The following is a 17718-nucleotide window of genomic DNA, read 5'->3' on the forward strand; positions in this document are numbered from 1 at the left end:
AACACTTTCACAACCGGTGTTCGGCCATTCCTTACTACGCGGTGAAACGTCCTACACAATGCTCAGCGCGATTGCGCAAGCATCCGGACGCATGCGCACATCGGTTAGAAGCGGCGAGTACTCACTATTTTTGTTTTTATTTAGTTTTTTAAAACCTTTTCATTGCCTCAAAAATACTTTTTGCTTGTATTACCCTCTCATTCTTTTAACCAATCTGTTTTTTTTGTGTTAGCTTTGAAGCAGTTGACCACATTAGTCATGTAGCGTATTTAAACCGTCCTTATTTGATGTAACTACATTTGAGTATTTTCTTAAGGCATTTTTGTAGTACGTTCTGCCTGTATGCATCTAAACAAAACAAGTTTAGCGCGCACGGTAGTACTTTGGGTGTCAAATTGGACTAATGTAGGACGTTACGCCGATGTAGCAGATTGTGGCAGAACACTGGCTCTGTAACAAAACATGATCTGACCAACAGAATGTGACAGCCGATGCCGGCCAAAAATGACGTAATGTCCGGGTTATAAAATCGCGCCAGAAGCTCTCCCCACACAGAGAGCGCCGAGTGACAACACGGGGACAAGTCTGTGAGAGTGTTTAACCCGCGTCATTCCCGGGATATCGCTCCATACGTGAAAGCAATGACGCGAGTAAATCTCGCATCATCTTACACAGGAATTTACTAGGATATGTTTGTGAAAGGAGCTTAAGCGGAGCTAAACTTCTCATAATCTTCTTACCCTCAATGACTTTTCCTGTTTGTTCTGCGATGCCTCCTGGGATGACTCTGGCAACGTAGGCGCCGATCTCCCCTCGGCTTCCCGGGATCTCCTTGCCGCCTACCACCCGGATCCCGAGTCCATTCCCTATTGTAACCAAGTAACCAAATATGTAACAATCAAGCTATATACAGAAGGAGAGAGGAGTCTTTGCTCTGTCAGTATGACGTTGTACCTGACACGCTAGAATCCCTCTGGTCTCTGGTGAGCTTGACTCGAGTGTGAGGGAAGACGTAAGGGACGAGTTTCATCTGAAGAAGAAATTAATTAAGTCAGGAGAAGTCAAACATTATCCCTAAAGTAGCTTTTATAAGCTAGCTTTTTAGTCACTGTTCATGCCAACAGTGACTAAAGTCTTTCAATCTGCTTTTCAGTGATCCTTTATGTCATTTTTTTAGTCATGCCATCATTGAGTAGTCTACTTTCCAGTCGTAGTATGTCCAATTCAATTGCTCATGACCTCCAGAGATTTACAACCCTTACATTTCACTATTTATGCTGCAGCGGTATGAAAAAGTATCTGAACCTTTTGGAATTTCTCACATTCCTGCATAAAATCACCATCAAATGTGATCTGATCTTTGTCAAAATCACACAGATGTAACAAAAAAAAACAGTGTCTGCTTTAACAAAACCACCCAAACATTTATAGGTTTTCGTATTTTAATGAGGATAGCATGCAAACAATGACAGAAGGAGAAAAACTAGGTAAGTGAACCCTCTGCCTAAGGAGACTTAAAGAGAAATTGAAACCAATTTTTAGCAAACATTTTAAGTCAGGTGTATGCCCAATCACTGATGAGTCGTTTAAAGCTGCCCTGCCCACTATAAAACACAATCTGGTAGGAAATTTCTTGATGAGAAGCATTGTCTGATGTGCATCATGGCTCGGTCAAAAGAGCTGTCTGAAGACCTGCGATCAAGGATTGTTGATTCGTATAAAGATGGGAAAGGTTACAAAACCGTCTCTAAAAGTCTGGATGTTCATCAATCGACAGTCAGAGAATTTGTCTACAAATGGAGAGAGTTTGGCACGGTCTTCTCTCCCAAGGAATGGCCGTCCACCAAAGATGACGCCAGGAGTTCAGCGCAGAATTCTCAAAAAGGTAAAAAAAAGAACCAGAGAGTGTCTGCTAAAGACTTACAGAAATCAGTGGCAAAGTTCAATATCTCTGTGCACACATCAACTATATGTAAAACTATGGCCAAGAACGATGGAAGGATGGATGGAAGGACTCCACGGAGGAAGGCACTGCTGTCCAAAAATAAATAAATAAATATTGCTCGTTTAATGTTTGCAAAAAGGCACTTGGACACTCCACAGAAGTTTTGGCAAAATGTTTTGTGGACTGATGAAACCAAAGTTGAATTGTTTGGGAGCAACACATAACGTCATGTGTGGAAGAAAAATAGAACAGCTCACCAACATCAGCACCTCATCCCCACCGTGAAGCATGGTGGAGGGAGCATGATTTGGGGCTGTTTTGCTGCCTCAGGGCCTCGACAACTTGCAATCATAAATGGAAGAATGATTTCAAAAGTTTATCAGGATGTTTTGCAGGAAAACATCAAGTTGTCTGTCAGACAGTTGAAGCTAAAAAGATGATGGATGCTGCAACAAGACAATGATCCAAAACACACAAGTAAATTAACTTTAGAATGGTTTCAGAAGAACAAAATACACGTTCTGGAATGGCCAAGTCAAAGTCCAAACTTGAACCCCATTGAAATGCTGTGTCATGGCATAAAGACAGCGATTCACAGAACAGAATAGAATGGAATAGCCCTTCATTGTCATTATACAGTTGTGAATTGTGAAGCATCTCCCAGACATCCCAGAAATCTGACTAAACTAGAACAGTTTTGTAGAGAAGATTGGTCCTGATCGATGTGCCAACTGATCTGCAGCTACAGGAAGCGTCTGGTTGAAGTTATTGCTGCCAAAGCGGGGCCACAAAATATTAAATGTGATTGTTCACTTACTTATTTCCCCCCCTTCTGTCATTGTTTGCATACTATCTTCATTAAAATATGAAAACTTATCAAATGTATGAGTGGTTTTAGTTAAAGCAGACACTGTTTTATCATCTGCGCGATTTTGACAAAGATCATATCACATTTGATGGTGATTTTATGCAGAAATGTGAGATATTCCAAAAGGTTCAGATACTTTTTCCATACCACTGTATATTAACTAGCATAATAGCCTTAATTTCTTTGGCAATTCTAATTTCAAGTAGGCTTTCTGAAGTGTTCAATACCGTCGCATCGTATCTTGTAAATCAGGAACTCACCTGTCTCCTGTCAGCCATGTGTCTGGCCTGAGGATGACCTTCTCTCGGTTTGTCGAACCAGTCAGTGTCCTCTTGTCTCAGATGGTAGGCTGAGCAAGGAGAGCAGCTGTTAAAAAGCTTGTGTGTTCGTCACTAATATATCTACTTCAAGCATGGTTAGGAATTACTGTATATAAAGCAGAGCTCAATCTTCCAATCAAGCTTTGGAAACATTGTTTCCAATATGCATCACAAAGTCTGTTACACATCAATGGACCTAACTTTGCCCAAGATGATGGAGGATTCATTTGGAAATGCATCTCGATACATAAGCCTCAATTCCTCAATTCTGTCTTTATGCAGAGATCACGCTTAGAATTTAGAAGGTTAATTAATGTACAACGTGATGAAAGTTGTATATTTTTTAGATCAACAGAAATTCCTCCCTCAAATGTCAAACAAGACAAGAGTATGTAGTTTAGAATTTTATTTATGATTTATTTTTCACTGGACAGTAGTTAAATGTTTTTACTTGACTTTTTACTTTGACTTTACAGTTACAAAGAGTTACAGTTTACAAAGATCTTAAGACAACTGCAGAGGTGGGTAAATACGCGTTACATTTACTCCATTACATTTACTTGAGTAACCTATTGAGAAAAATTTACTATTTTACATAGTGTAGGGCTGCAGCTATCGATTACTTAGGTAATCAATTGATCTATCTGTTAGTTCAAATAATCAAGTAATCAGATTACCAACATTTGATGCGTTGCAGAATTAATTTCAGGATATGTAAAACAAATAAGTGTTTATTCTTGCAATAATACTTATTATGGTTTGCTAAGATTACACTTTAAAAAGAGCATGACATTTAAATACATTTTCATTTCAGAAATGGAATAAATGCATTTACCAAAAAATTAAAATACCTGCACTTAAGCTTCAAACAATATTTTTTAAAAAATGAATAAATGAGGATCTAAGTCCAACAAAAGAACAATTGGCTAACTTATATAGCACACATCCGCTAGCTTAAATGCTATAAAATGCTAACCTTTTTTTCTAATGCTCTTAACAAATCGTTCAAACACATATTTCCAGAAAAAACTGCTAAATATACTTCCAAACTATATACCGAATGCATAAACAAACATATTACCTCAACAAAACATACCTTATGTTATGCCATATTCACTGTTGCCACTAGAGGGCACTGTCTCTACCCAAATCAATAAAACTAAATGCAACACTTTCAAAAATAAACCATTACAATGTCACTGTAATTAAACGAATCCTCGAAGCAGCAACATCTGATTCGTGGCTTTTTTCTAATTGAGTTACTCGAGTTAATCGATTAATCGTTGCAGGACTAATATAGTATTAGATCTGACTTTATTTTTGCCAGTACAGTTTCATTAATGAGGCGTTACAAAAATAATTACGACTCCATTATACCAATCAAACGTAATAATACAGTCACATGTCTACACAGAAGCTTGCAGAAGGATGTCCTATGATCTCGCCGACACGTTCAATCACGTGGCGTCATTAAAGCGCCGTAAAAAATAAATAATTTGAAAATAAAGCGCTGCCCTCACTGTTACTCGAAAGCACAGATTTTGGTGTCCCTCAGATTTTATTTGTCACCTATAAACCATGGAAAACAGTAGATACGATTGTTTTAATTTGACAGTCGGAAATGTTTTCTCCTTTAGAGGGCATTCATTCTCTTTGGAAAAGTGACATTTCATTTCTAGAAATTTTTCTAGTCGGGATTAAGTGTTTTTTTGTGTATTTATGTGGCCCAATAGGTTATGGTACTGTATATTAATATCAGTTCATGTATATATTTTTTTCTCTCACCACAACATCATCTATAATGTTGCTTAAAAAGTCAAACATTGTCAGCAATTACCCATTACTTGAGTATTCCTTTCACCGAATACTTTTTAAAAATTTGTAGTTGAGTACATTTTTTTTGATGACTACTTTTACTTCAGTGATCTTATTTTGAAGTAATGCTTAACTTGAGTATTTTTTTTTTTAGCTACACTACCCACCTCTGGAGTAAATTACGGTGAGGAGAATAAGTATTTGAACACCCAGTTATTTTGCAAGTTCTGGAAATGATGGGCGGGTTTTAAGTTTTCGTGGAAGGTGCTTGTCCACTATGAGAGATAATCGTTTTTTAAAAAATCCAGAAATCACAGTGTATATAATTTTTTAAAAACACTTTGTTTGTATTATACTGCTGCAAATAAGTATTTGAACACCTGAAAGAATCAATGTCAATATTTGGTACAGTACCCTTTCTTTACAATTATAGAGGCCAAACGTTTGAACTTTTCACCAGGTTTGCACAGACTGCAGCAGGGATTTTGCACAACTGCTCCACACGTCTTCTCTAGCTCAATCAGGTTTCTGGACTGTCACTGAGAAACGCGGAGTTTGAGCTTCCTCCAAAGATTTTCTATTGGGTTTAAGTCTGGAGACTGGGGAGGCCCCTCCAGAACCTTGATATGCTTTTTAGGAATCCACTCCTTGGTTATTCTGGCTGCCTGCTTTGGGCCATTGTCATGCTGGAAGACCCAGTCACGACCCATTTTAAATGGTCCAACTGAGGGAAGGAGGTTATTCCCCAAAATCTCACAGTACATGACCCTGGTCATCCTCTACTTAATACAATGCAGTCATCTAGTCCCATATGCAGAAAAACACCCCCAAAGCATGATGCCACCACCCCGGTGCTTCACAGTAGGGATGCTGTTCTTGGGTTGGTACTCATCACTCTTCTTCCTATAATCACTATGAGTGGAATTAAGACCGAAAGGTTCCATTTTGATCTCATACGACTTTCTCCCATGACTCCGCTGGATCATGCAAATGGTCATTGGCAAACTTAAAACAGGCCTGGGCATGTCCTGGTTTAACACTAGAAAACCCAGCAGAGTTTGACTCAGCCTTTCCCAAAACAAATACTCCTAATATTCGCCTAATATATCCCCCTTCTCACGACACAAACTCAGCCTGTTTCTGTTTTTCTCAAGGTTTTCACACATTTTCTTGTACTAACGTCAGAAACAATTACCACAATTCATGCTCCATGCCCATGATTCAGTCCTTCTAAACTATACACACAATTCCTGCTTTACACTCAAATTGCAGTTCTAAAACGCTATTTCAAATCAATGTATACATTTGGGCCATTTTTTTCTGTTTTTGTGTGTAATGGAGAAGTGAGTTAAAAAATGTGTAAAAAGTGCAAAACTCCTTAAATAAATGTAAATAAATAAATGAGACTATTCGTAGTACCATAATTCTCTGGGACTTCTAGTGTTAACCAGGGGAACCTTCCGTGCCATGCATGATTTTAAACCATGATGTCTTAGAGTATTACCAACAGTAACTTTGGAAATGGTGATTCCCGCTCATTTCAGGTCATTGACCAGCTTCTCCTTTGTAGTTTTTGGCTGAATAAACAATTCTAAGGATCACTGAGACCCTACGAGGTAGCTCTTGCATGGAGCCCCAGTCTGCGGGAGTTGTTTAGCTTCTTCCATTTTGTAATAATTGCTCCAATGGTGGATCTTATATCACCAAGCTGCCTGGCAAATGTTTCTAGCCTTGTAATGGTCTACAATTCTGTCTCTGGTGTCATTGGGCAGCCCTTTGAGGTGTATGGTGTGGACAGGTGTTTATATGCGCCTAACCGTCTCAAACAGGGCAAAAAGTCAGACTCAAAAAGTTAAAGGCGACTAACAGGTCTGAGGCTGAGAATTCCAACTAATAGACAGGTGTTCAAATACTTATTTGCAGCAGTATAATCAGGGGTGAAAGTGGCTAGAATTTCTTGCCGGAACTCCCCGACGTGAAGGTCGCCACGGAGCCAGAAATTTTATTTATTAATTTTTTTTCTTTCATTTTTGTGGTGGTGGGGGGGGGGGGGGGGGTCAAACCTCTTAAACTACTGAAATGCAAAGAAAACTGTTTTAGCACAGTTATTTCTATAACACATACAAAAACTGATTTTCATTCAAAATTGAATTTTTTCAATGATTTGCAAAATAAAAGTTAACAAAAACAGCAATAATGTCAGGAATACGCGGGCAGACAGGTTGTGTGGACCCAAAAGCAGGAAAAAGGAAGCGAGGCAGAAGGGCGGTGCAAAAGGTTTTAATTAATGCCAACAAAAAACAAAGTACCAACAAAACGACTGTGGTGTCCAAAAACTCTTAACAAACAAAAGTCGGGCTAACAAATAAACTTACTTTCAAAGCAGGTCAAGTAACACGAGGAACTGGGGGGGGAGACGCAGGCATGAACGTGGACCCGTACATTGACAATGACGCAACAAGGAATGAAAAGAAACTGAGAGCTTATATACACACACGCAGACAAGGGGTAACGAGGCAACGAGGAACAGGTGAGCACAGGAGGATGCAAGTTCAGAGATAAACTAGGAGAAGGCACAACAGGTGAAATTAATAGGCAATCACGGGGACACACTAGGAGGAAACCAACACAAAACCTAACAAATAACCCCAACCTCCATCTCCTAATTTTTATTTTCCCTCATTTCATCACATACTAAATGCCAAATCTCTCCATTTTAACTACGGTACTTCAGGATGGATAGGGTAGGATGTATGATAAAATTGAAGTTAATGTAAATATTTACTTTTTGTTGATTTTTCAATAAAAGATATAAGTAACATACATTCAGAAAAATAAGTACAAATGCAGAGTGAAATGGAATATATTTTGAAGATCGCGCAAACATTGACTTTTTTTTTTTATCATAAGGAAATGAATAAGTAGCCTAGCATAAATGAACAAATTTAAGTCCAAAGTGCACATTGACAGCTAAGATGTTCTGAATTTCCCCATCAGAGCAAATAAAACTAAATATGATAAATAAGCCTCCTCATCTCTTTCGTTGCTCTTAAAGATTTGATCCATTTTATGTTGCACTGTCCTTTTTTTGTTGCATCAACAACCTGTTCCAGAAAACAATCACATATGAACCAATCAGAGCTAACTATCTCTGCTGATCACATGTCTGTATGGCAGCCAATTGAACGGATAAATGAGTTCAGGCGTTTTGCTTTGCTGCATGTATTCGCACATTGACGTGACTCATCATCGTCAGACTCAGATAACTGCAGCAGCTGGGGAAACCTCCATGCCGTCCGTGGAATAAGATAGATAATAATTATTGGTGGAAACGGATTACGCTACTCAAGCACTTTATTATACTTGTTGTTAACACTTGTGTATGTAAATCTGATGTTGATAAATTGTTTTCTTCTTGGAGATGAAATCCATGTGTGGCAGCTTTGTATTATTATTATTATTTTTTTTACATAGCGTTTTGACAGCTGCCGTCATATTTTCGGAATCAAAGCACCGTGTACCGGAACAGCATTCAGGCCCTAAATCTTATACCGGAACTGCGTTCTGGCCCTGAATCTATAATACAAATATATTGTTTAAAAAAAAAAATCATCCACTGTGGTTTCTGGGTTTTATTTCTTAGATTGTCTCTCACAGTGGACAAGCCCCTACCATGAAAATTTCAAACCCACCCATCACTTCTAAGTTGGAGAACAAAATCGCAGGGTGTTCAAATACTTAGTGTGCGATAATTTCAAATGATAGCAAGTGTTATCTTTCAAAATCAAGAATTTTGCTCTTGGATTGATATTTTGTCTAAGTTTTAAATTTCTGCAGAGTTGCTCTCTGGCCTGTAGCTACTGAATTTGTGAAGTTATATAAATGTTAGATAAACGTCTTATCCTATTATCCCTGTCTCGGATTAAGCGCGTTTATCAGAAATTGAGGCAAACATTCTTATCGCAGAGACGATGTTGACCTTGAAGACTTTTTTTTTTTCTCTAAATCATAAAATTAATGATTTTGCAACTTCAATCCAAACTTACAGTACATCCATGTGAGAAAAAAACAAAACATAGACAATCAGAAAAGAACTGATATGCTTTTACAGAACAACTGTGATGTGCAGCCATTCCCTAATGATGCATACTCACTGATTCAGTGCAGCGGATGTGCTATTGCGATGGTTCATTCCCAAAAATGAATTGCAACTAACAGTTCCACTAAATGGCATGGGGCGTTCTGCCACTGAGATGCGGGTCATTTGAGAATGGGTTCAGTCAGTACGTTCAATTTACAGAAAAGTGAATCATTCAGGAGAATAATGATATGCAACATGGAGGCGTACATTCTGTTCTGGTATGCTGTCTCACCTTCCATATTCCAGTTTGGGCCTCCAGCTGGGGTACAAAATTATATCATTCTTTAAAAAACAAATATATATGTATATACACCAAGGGCATAGGTTTGGTCTTAACGTTGGTAGGGACGCGATAACAGCATAACCTGCACGTACACTTTTTGCTGGAGAAGGAAGACCAAGCAGATTGGGTGAACGGGGGTCAGGGCTAAATTTCTCACAAATAGGAACCTAATTAATTGATAGGCTAAATGATCTATGTGAAATAAATCTGTACTTCTACAAACTTTCATGTGTATTGGTTCAGGTGAGACACCGTTCGATTCAAACCTTTGTTTTAAAAAACTAAGAAACATTTTGAAAACTTCCAGATTAAATGTCTGAATTTTATCAGCAAATTTAAATTGCAATATTTTCACATAACTTAAATTATATTAACGTACACAATAAATACAAACTTTTTTTTTATAATCTCTTAACTATCAAGGAATGTAAAAAAAATGGTTTAAGACCTCTCAACATTCTCTGTCTAAATAAATAAATATAACTGGAAAAAAAAAACATCTGAGGGTATAGCAAAAATGAATTAAAATGGAGCCTTCCTTCAGGTAAAACAACTGTGCTTATGTTGACAACCCAGCCAAACTCAACAAAAAAATGATTAATTAATGATTAATGTATGATTATCTGGGAAAAAATGTCTGTATAGACTGCAAAGAAAAATATTTTTAATAGGGCTGTCAAACGATTAAAATTTTTAATCGAGTTAATTACAGCTTAAAAATTCATTAATCGTAATTTATCACAATTCAGACCATCGATAAAATATGCCATATTTTTCTGTAAATTATTGTTGGAATGGAAAGATAAGACACACGACGAATACATACATTCAACATACGGTACCTAAGTACAGTATTTGTTTATTATAACAATAAATCAACAAGATGGCATTAATATTATTAACATTCTGTTAAAGCGATCCATGGATAGAAAGACTTGCAGTTTTTAAAAGATAAATGTTAGTACAAGTTATAGAAATTTCATATTAAAACCCCTTTTAATATATCGTTTTAATAAAATGTGTAAAATTTTCATTCAAAAAATAAACTAGTAGCTCGCCATTGTCGATGTCAATAATTACACAATGCTCATGTGGTGCTGAAACCCATAAAATCAGTCGCACCCAAGTGCCAGCAGAGGGCGAAAAAACACCAAAACACACAAGTAACAAGTGGACATTACACTGTGCTGTCATTTTAATCTGTTTGAGAGGGGCATGTGTGTTAAATACGTCAAATATTTTAACGTGATTAATTTAAAAAAATTAATTACCTCACGCTAACGCGATAATTTTGACAGCCCTAATTTTTAAATAAATAATGTCATAATATTTCAGGTGTATGCTTTTAAAATTTGGCTTTAAGGTGATTACATGAATGATTTATTCAGCTGGCGTGGTTGTAATGTTATGCTAACTCTGATGCAGGTCGGATTTTTAGTAGCAAAATTAGTGGTGTTTCCCCCCCTCCACCACAACATTGACGTTTTTTTACATCACTTACAGTGGCTGCTGCTGGCCAAAAAAACAAACCAAAAAAACTTAATAGCCCTCCTCTTAAAAGGGGTCAAATGAGGCGTCATATTGTCGACATGAATCTGTCGGGGCTGTGTGAGTGTGTGTCTGCGTGGGGTGGTGAAGTCATCAGTAGGGTTGGGCATCGAGCACCGATGGGATCCGGGACTAACACTCCGGCTCTTCCAGAACCGTTCGAACTATTCCACTCCGATTCCAAGATTTGATGCCTTGACCACCGATCGGGAAAAAATAGCTGCCGAACACCACGATGAAGAAGCCACAGCTCCGTTATGAGCAAATCATATTAAGTGGCTAATTTAGCTTAGCACAAAAACTTGTTGCTTCGCTTCATATAAATGACAACAAAGTAACACAATAAACACACCGAAAATATATCAGACCCTCTGTTAAAACGTGCAAACTTACAGATTTTGTTTTATAAATGGTTCCCAACGATGTGTAATGCAGAGGAGGTACATAGTGTCTGTACACCTCTTTTTTTTTTTTCCAACTAAAGTGGTTCTTTTTGCCTGTTGCTTCCAGTAAGTCAAGCCAAGCGCACAGAGCAAAACCAAAGAAAAACTGTAGAGTCCAGAGTTACAATACAATGACATCTTATGAACGGATGAACAATATATCAGTTTAGAAAGAAATCAAACTTAAAAAGTAGTCAATTTAAGATTAAGGGACAGAACGCTCACCGCCTGATTAACTAACTTGTAGAAAAAACACCTCAAACAAACGATGCAATACACTAAATGTCTGCAGCATAAGACACTCTAAAACATAGGCAAAAGAATATGTGTAAATGTTTTCTCCGTGACCTTTTGAAAAATAAACACCTTTGTTAAAGTGCACATCTGTGGAAAGCAACTTCATTATATTCATGTTCAAAGACTGAAATTTATAAACAAGTTAAAAACAGCCATGTGAGAAATTTATAGCAGTCAATTGAAAGTTCATATAATTTTTAAAAATAATCGAGAAGTTAAGAAATTAATACAAACTACGCATTTTTTTTTTACCCTGCCTACTAAAAGAATCGGAATCGTTTTGAACCGGGATCAAAACGTGCAATCGGAAACGTTCAAATTCAAACGATGCCCAACCCTAGTCATCAGCCAATCAAACGTGCCTTTAAGGGGAAAAATGGACCAGCACTTTCAGCAAGTTAAAAGGAATAAATGTAAGTCTGAACATAATGAAAATAAATCACTTAATAATGGTAGGGTCCATTCTGCAACATATGGGAACTGAACTCATTATATAATGCAAATAAGGTTAGCTAAAAGTTGGTGGAGACAATTTGAGCATCCTGAAAAGTTGGTAGTGTTATGTCCCTACTATCCCTATGCAAACCTACGCCCTTGATATATACGTTTTTTTGTATCAGGAAATACGTGCAGCGGCCTTTAACGTCAATGAACTAAGCTGAAAGGAGCTGTTATGTACTGGGAGTTTATGTTGGCACATGCATTCAAAGCGGGAGTTAATGTATGACGCATGCTTGAAATACTACAACCAACTAGCCGCTGTTTGTACACAATTAAAGGAGAGGCACTATGATAAAAACACAAAATACACTATAGGGGTAAAAGCTCATCCATCAACCAGTGTGTAAGTGGGCCTTGAAAGTTGGTTAGCTATGATACTCTACCGTGTGAGATACTTTCATGAAAGATTCTGGCTTCCTCTCTGTTCAACACCAGCATGGACTCACTGAGTCCTGTAATCAAGGCAGATTGAGACTTATATGTGGAGTCAGCACATAAATCATCTTCTTATCACCAAGAGCCTCCCAAAAAAATTCGGAAGCTGAATGCGACGTGAGTGGAATAGTCGTTAGGTTCATCAGCAAGAAACATTTGTTATGTAGATGTCAGATTTGCAGCTACAGATGTGGATTTCAGTCTAAAATGGCAATGAGGAAAACTGAATATACGGAAGACATTGACTTTATTGGGATGAAAACGGAAAACACATATGTTCATGTATAAAAAATATAACATGCAAGGGTGCAAAATCAAATGCGGATTTTAAAAAGATTTAACCTGATAGGAATGGCATGATGATATGGCGGTGGTATAAATTACTGCTTAAGCTTTATTGAGTTACAAACATAACATAATGCCTAAAAATCTACTAAACGAAGATGACCAAAACGCCAATGCATGCTTATGATATCACACAACAAATGTCGAAATTGTGCCATACATGAACCCAAACTTAGGCATTGTAATAGGAAGCATTAAAAAGGAGAAAAGCATGCAACACATCCAATTGAATGATATTGAACAGAACAGAGGAATATATACAGTAACAAGTAACAAGCAATGCTTTTTTGGAAGTACTGATGATTGAACACTTAAGATCACTTGACAGTAGCATGCAATACAGGCAAGTCCACACAGTCGAGTTCTTGCAAAGGTCTCTGGTTCCATTTACCTTCACTGTCCGACATGGCACCTTGTAAGTCGTCCATGATGAATGCGATATCCCGGTCGTAGCCGCGAGTTCGAGATTCTTCCCTCATGTGTTGCTGGACCTCTGGCAGGGAATGGCTGGAGCCAAACTGGTCCCTGGAGTCGGCGGAAATCGGAGGGAGGGGCCCCGCCGAAGCTCGAGCCATGCCCATCGGCTGACCCACCGGGCTCAGGGGGCTTTCCTCCTCAGAGTTCTGAGCCACGATGGGGATACGACCCCGGCTTTGGCTGATCGGCAAACTGGTGGGTTTTGTTCTAGTCACGCCGGGAGCGAATGCTGCATCCAATACCTCCCCCTCGGTTTTGAGTCGTAGCGAGGAGCTGGAAAGATCCCGTTTGACTGATAGATCCAACCCGTAGACTGAGGAGGGTCGGGAAGAAGGGCGAGATGATGGCCTAGAACGACTGCCGCTTGGGTAAGTTCCATCATCCTGGGCAGAGGCCCTAATATTTGACCCGAGTCCCAGAGACTGCCCCAGAGAACCAGCTAGGTTGGCTCCAAGTGAGGAGCCTAAGTACTTTTGCTGCTCTGATAAATTCTTTCTCAGTCCAAAGGTAATCTCATCCTGAAGTAGCCTTGCTCTGGCAGCTAGGTTGGTAACAGAGGACGCTCCAGATCCCATGTAGCTGCCAAAGTCCGGCTCCAAATCCCGACTCTCCTGAATAGGGGAAAATTTAGTGATGGCCTTTGGGTCTAGCGAGGCCTTTTTGTTCTTCATCTGTTTCTGGTATAGCACAGCAGCTGGGAGTTGCTTTGCAGCCTGCTTCTCAAGAGTGAGCCTTCCAATGCTGTATTTTTCACCTTTTGGGAAGTGGCGAAAGCTGCTATCGCTGTGCAGATACTGGGGAAGGCCTAAGCCTGATAAATGTTCTAGTCCCTCAGTTCCTCGCCGGAACTCTTGCTTGATCTGTTGCTTCAGTAGCTTTAATTCATAAGGCTCCTCCATAGTGTCTTCTTCTCCTTTACCATAAACTTGGAGTTGGGACTGACCTAAAAAATCTGCTACCTAAAGGGGAAACAAGGGGAAACATAAGTACAAAGGAAAAGGAAATGAATAAAAGGATGACAAAGGTAATTACGAAGGAAAATAATGGGGTTGTACCTCTGCGCGTCTGACTTGTGCTGCCCTAAGTAGTCTGTCTGCCTTGGATAACTCTTTATCAGGCAGGTTAAATCCAGAACCCAAGCCAGTAGTACCCAATCCAGTTGAGGCCTTTGTGAGTTCCCCTATGTCCTCGATCAGTACATAGTTCCTGGCACTGTGGTGGTCGATATCAGCGTAGAAGGAATCCGCAGAGATGCTCGACATGGGACTAGAGGCCATGCTCCGCTCCTCTAACCCTAGCCTTAAGTCCAAGCTGCCATACTTGCCTCCAAGGTGAGCCACCCCAAAACCACTTTCTGAAGAGGTTGGTACAATGATGAGTGGTTGGTTACGTATGACCTCGTAATTAGTTGCGATCTTTGGCTCTAAATCAGAGAGGTCAGTTTGCCGCTGCTTTCCTTGTGGTAGAAGCAGAGCGTGTTGATAGCTGCTTGTCTGATCCTGACTGTGGGAGAGGGAGAGGGTCGGGACATGCTGGTAAGGAGACACCTGTTGGTGGTAAACGGACTGTGGCTCATACAGATTATGTTGGGTATAATGGCTTGTCGTTTGAGTCTGGGGAACATACTGGCCGTAATGAGAGTAGGGGCTTGTAAGTGTGTTGTATTGGGAATCCGCTTCAGTCTGCGGGGGTATGAACTGATCAAACTCCGACTGAGGCGCCGTTCGCGGCCTCTCCAGTCCGTCGTTCCGATCATCTCTAATGTTGCTAACCTCGCTGTCTGACATATAATCTCTTTCTTCAGCCACCCCCTGGAGATAGGCCCTCTCCCGCTTTTCTCGCTCTTTAAGCAGGACCTCCTTTCGCCGATTGATACCCATCTCCAGGTACCTGCAATGAAAGGGTATGAGAATTTTTCAACTTAAGGTTTATTGAAGGATTTTATTTGAACATTTTAGGCAAAGTCACAAGTGTCATGGGTTCTCACACAATAATACCTCTTAGTATGTATAAAATTGCAGCGGCCTCACTGAGTGATGTCAAGGCAGCCTTTTAGCCCATAAGCTAGCATGATAAGTGAGGGCATCATGCAGATGGATTAGGGAGGATGATTGCAGTAGAGGGATGAGAGCAATGCCATTAGTCAAAATTATGGGTGAGAGCTGTAATCGTTTGATGGAATATATAGTACAATCCGTGAAAAGCAAATGTTTGCTCGTGAATCTGCAGCATCTTACCGTAGCTTGGCATCAATTTCCTTTTCTTCTTCATCCAGTTCAGCCTGTTTCTTGCGTAGTTTTGAAGATTCCCTCTCCACCATATCAAGCTCTTTATCGATGTCCTGCAGAATCTTGGCCCGGGCCATCGTAGTGCTGCGAGCCAGCCGTCGCCGGGCAGAGTTGGAGCTGTACCCTGAGCGTCCCATCAGCGGATCATCCTCAGGAGGTGGATCTGGCAGTGTACGCTTTACCTTCTTACCTGTACCGGAGGGTGAACCTCGACCCTAGAACATAGAGACAAAGTATGACTCGACCAAAATTTTAAAACAGCGCTACAAATCAAATTACTTTAATTGATTTTGCAACTCACTGAATATGTGTCTGCGTAGTAGACTCCCATCCTGTCTTCTTTGGCCGGACTCAGAGATTTAGGATCAGATAAAGACTTCTGACCAGGCTTTAAACGAGGGCATGAGGAAAATCTGCTTGCGTCAGCAGTCAACATTTTCTGTCCTCCAAGTGATGTCGCATGTGATATAGGAGAAACTGTTGTATAGAAACCTCTTGATCTACCCATGGCATCAGTTGTGAGGTGTGTGTTATAACCCACTTCAATAGGTGTGTGTCTTCTGTCTGAATCTGTCTGACAGCTAAGACTACCCCCTCTCTGAGAGCTTTCAGGAGCTGAGATATGTTTGATTATTTCCACCTTGGTGTCCATCTGAACTTTAGGTCGTTTGATAGATCCAGAGTGGTCAGTCTGAACAGATATCTCAGCAACAGTCTGGATAGCAATGCTGGAAACCTTCGAGTTATGTTTTCCTTCACTGCTATGTTTTCTAGAGCGTCGTCGAGCCTTTGCAGGAGTATCCCAATCGTCTTGGTCTTCATCATCACTCTGAGCTGAGCTATCAATGTTTCTCTTATTCTTCTTTCTTCTTCCAACATGCTGCTTTTCGGTTGAGTCTTCATCGTCAGTCTGCACCCCACTGTCAATGATCTTTTTGCCTGTTTCTTGATCATCTTGAAGGCGTTTTGGTATGCTATTCTGGTCCTGAGTTTCTTCTAACTGTGTTCCAATTGCTGGACCTGTAGATTCATCTTTGACGGGCCAGTATTGCCCACTGTCTCCTACCCCTGCATATTTGGCTTCAAGGAGGTTTGTCGTGGTACCTGTGCTACCATAGTGTTCCTCTAACTGACGCTGAAGTTGAAGCTGGAGTTGCTGGATTTGCTGCAATTGCTCTTTCTGTTGGGCATATGTCTGCTGCTGAGCCATCATGTGAGCATGGTGCTCTTCTTCTTGTTGCATAAGAAGCTGTTGTTTCAGAGCCTGGAGTTCCTCAAGTTCTTGTTGCACCATGAGCTGTTCCTGTTCCCGATAGCGCTGGATCTCTTGTCTCTCCCACTCTAACTCCTCAGCAAGACATAACTGCTTAAGCTTTTCTAACTCCAGAAACTCCCTTTCCATCTGGTACTGGGCCATTTTTGTGTTGTCTAACCCAGGAAATATTGGAGAAGAGGCTAACACATCGAGAGAAGCAGCGAGTGCTTCTAGTGTAGTATCTGAGTACATTTCTGGATAGCCTGTTATAATGTCAGCCAATGCTGTGGGGAAAAGTTCTTTCGAAAGCCCGGTGTCATAAGGTATAATTTGGACTTGGTCTGTGGCAGGGATGTAGCCGAATTGTTGGGGCACAGACTGATTCTGGATTGTTGATGTGGGCACCAAGCTTGTGCTAAAGATAGAGCCAGGTTGGGTGGTGACTGCGTATGTTGATGGAACTGGGACAGAGACGGAAGAGTAAACCATTCCATCTGAAGTTCTAAGAGCATTACTGACACTGTAAGCCGTGAGTGCATCCTGAGAAGACGGAGAAGGCGTCATCCTGGCCAAGGTTGCAGTGGCTTTGCTAGTGTAGTCTAGTGCTTTACCTGCCACAAGTCAAGCGGATAGTTTTTTTTACTATTTCAAATACACACACTTTTACAAACACTCTTATATATGTATCTAAAAGGTTCCCATGCACATGCATATTTGAAGTCATTTTGGCTAGCAAGATGCGAAGCCAAAATATTGC

General features: G+C 40.0%; 1 protein-coding gene across 5 annotated transcripts in view; it reads right to left on the reverse strand.

Moving 5' to 3' along the window:
* Positions 1 to 17718, reverse strand: part of pclob (piccolo presynaptic cytomatrix protein b) — a 121814-nt gene that overhangs the window by 39167 nt on the left and 64929 nt on the right. For 2 of the 5 annotated variants that reach the window (XM_057837236.1, XM_057837233.1), the window contains exons 14-22: positions 16008 to 17572; positions 15656 to 15921; positions 14474 to 15308; positions 13333 to 14377; positions 12545 to 12613; positions 9322 to 9348; positions 3074 to 3162; positions 955 to 1030; positions 741 to 866 (exon numbers count right to left, since the gene is read on the reverse strand). In XM_057837236.1, coding sequence (XP_057693219.1) covers positions 741 to 866; positions 955 to 1030; positions 3074 to 3162; positions 9322 to 9348; positions 12545 to 12613; positions 13333 to 14377; positions 14474 to 15308; positions 15656 to 15921; positions 16008 to 17572 — 4098 coding nt within the window. The remainder of the gene's footprint in view (positions 1 to 740; positions 867 to 954; positions 1031 to 3073; positions 3163 to 9321; positions 9349 to 12544; positions 12614 to 13332; positions 14378 to 14473; positions 15309 to 15655; positions 15922 to 16007; positions 17573 to 17718) is intronic. The other 3 variants (XM_057837237.1, XM_057837234.1, XM_057837238.1) reach the window with 3 other exon arrangements.

This window comes from Corythoichthys intestinalis, chromosome 5, assembly GCF_030265065.1.
Source record: "Corythoichthys intestinalis isolate RoL2023-P3 chromosome 5, ASM3026506v1, whole genome shotgun sequence".
In the NCBI taxonomy this organism is placed as follows: Eukaryota; Metazoa; Chordata; class Actinopteri; order Syngnathiformes; family Syngnathidae; genus Corythoichthys; species Corythoichthys intestinalis.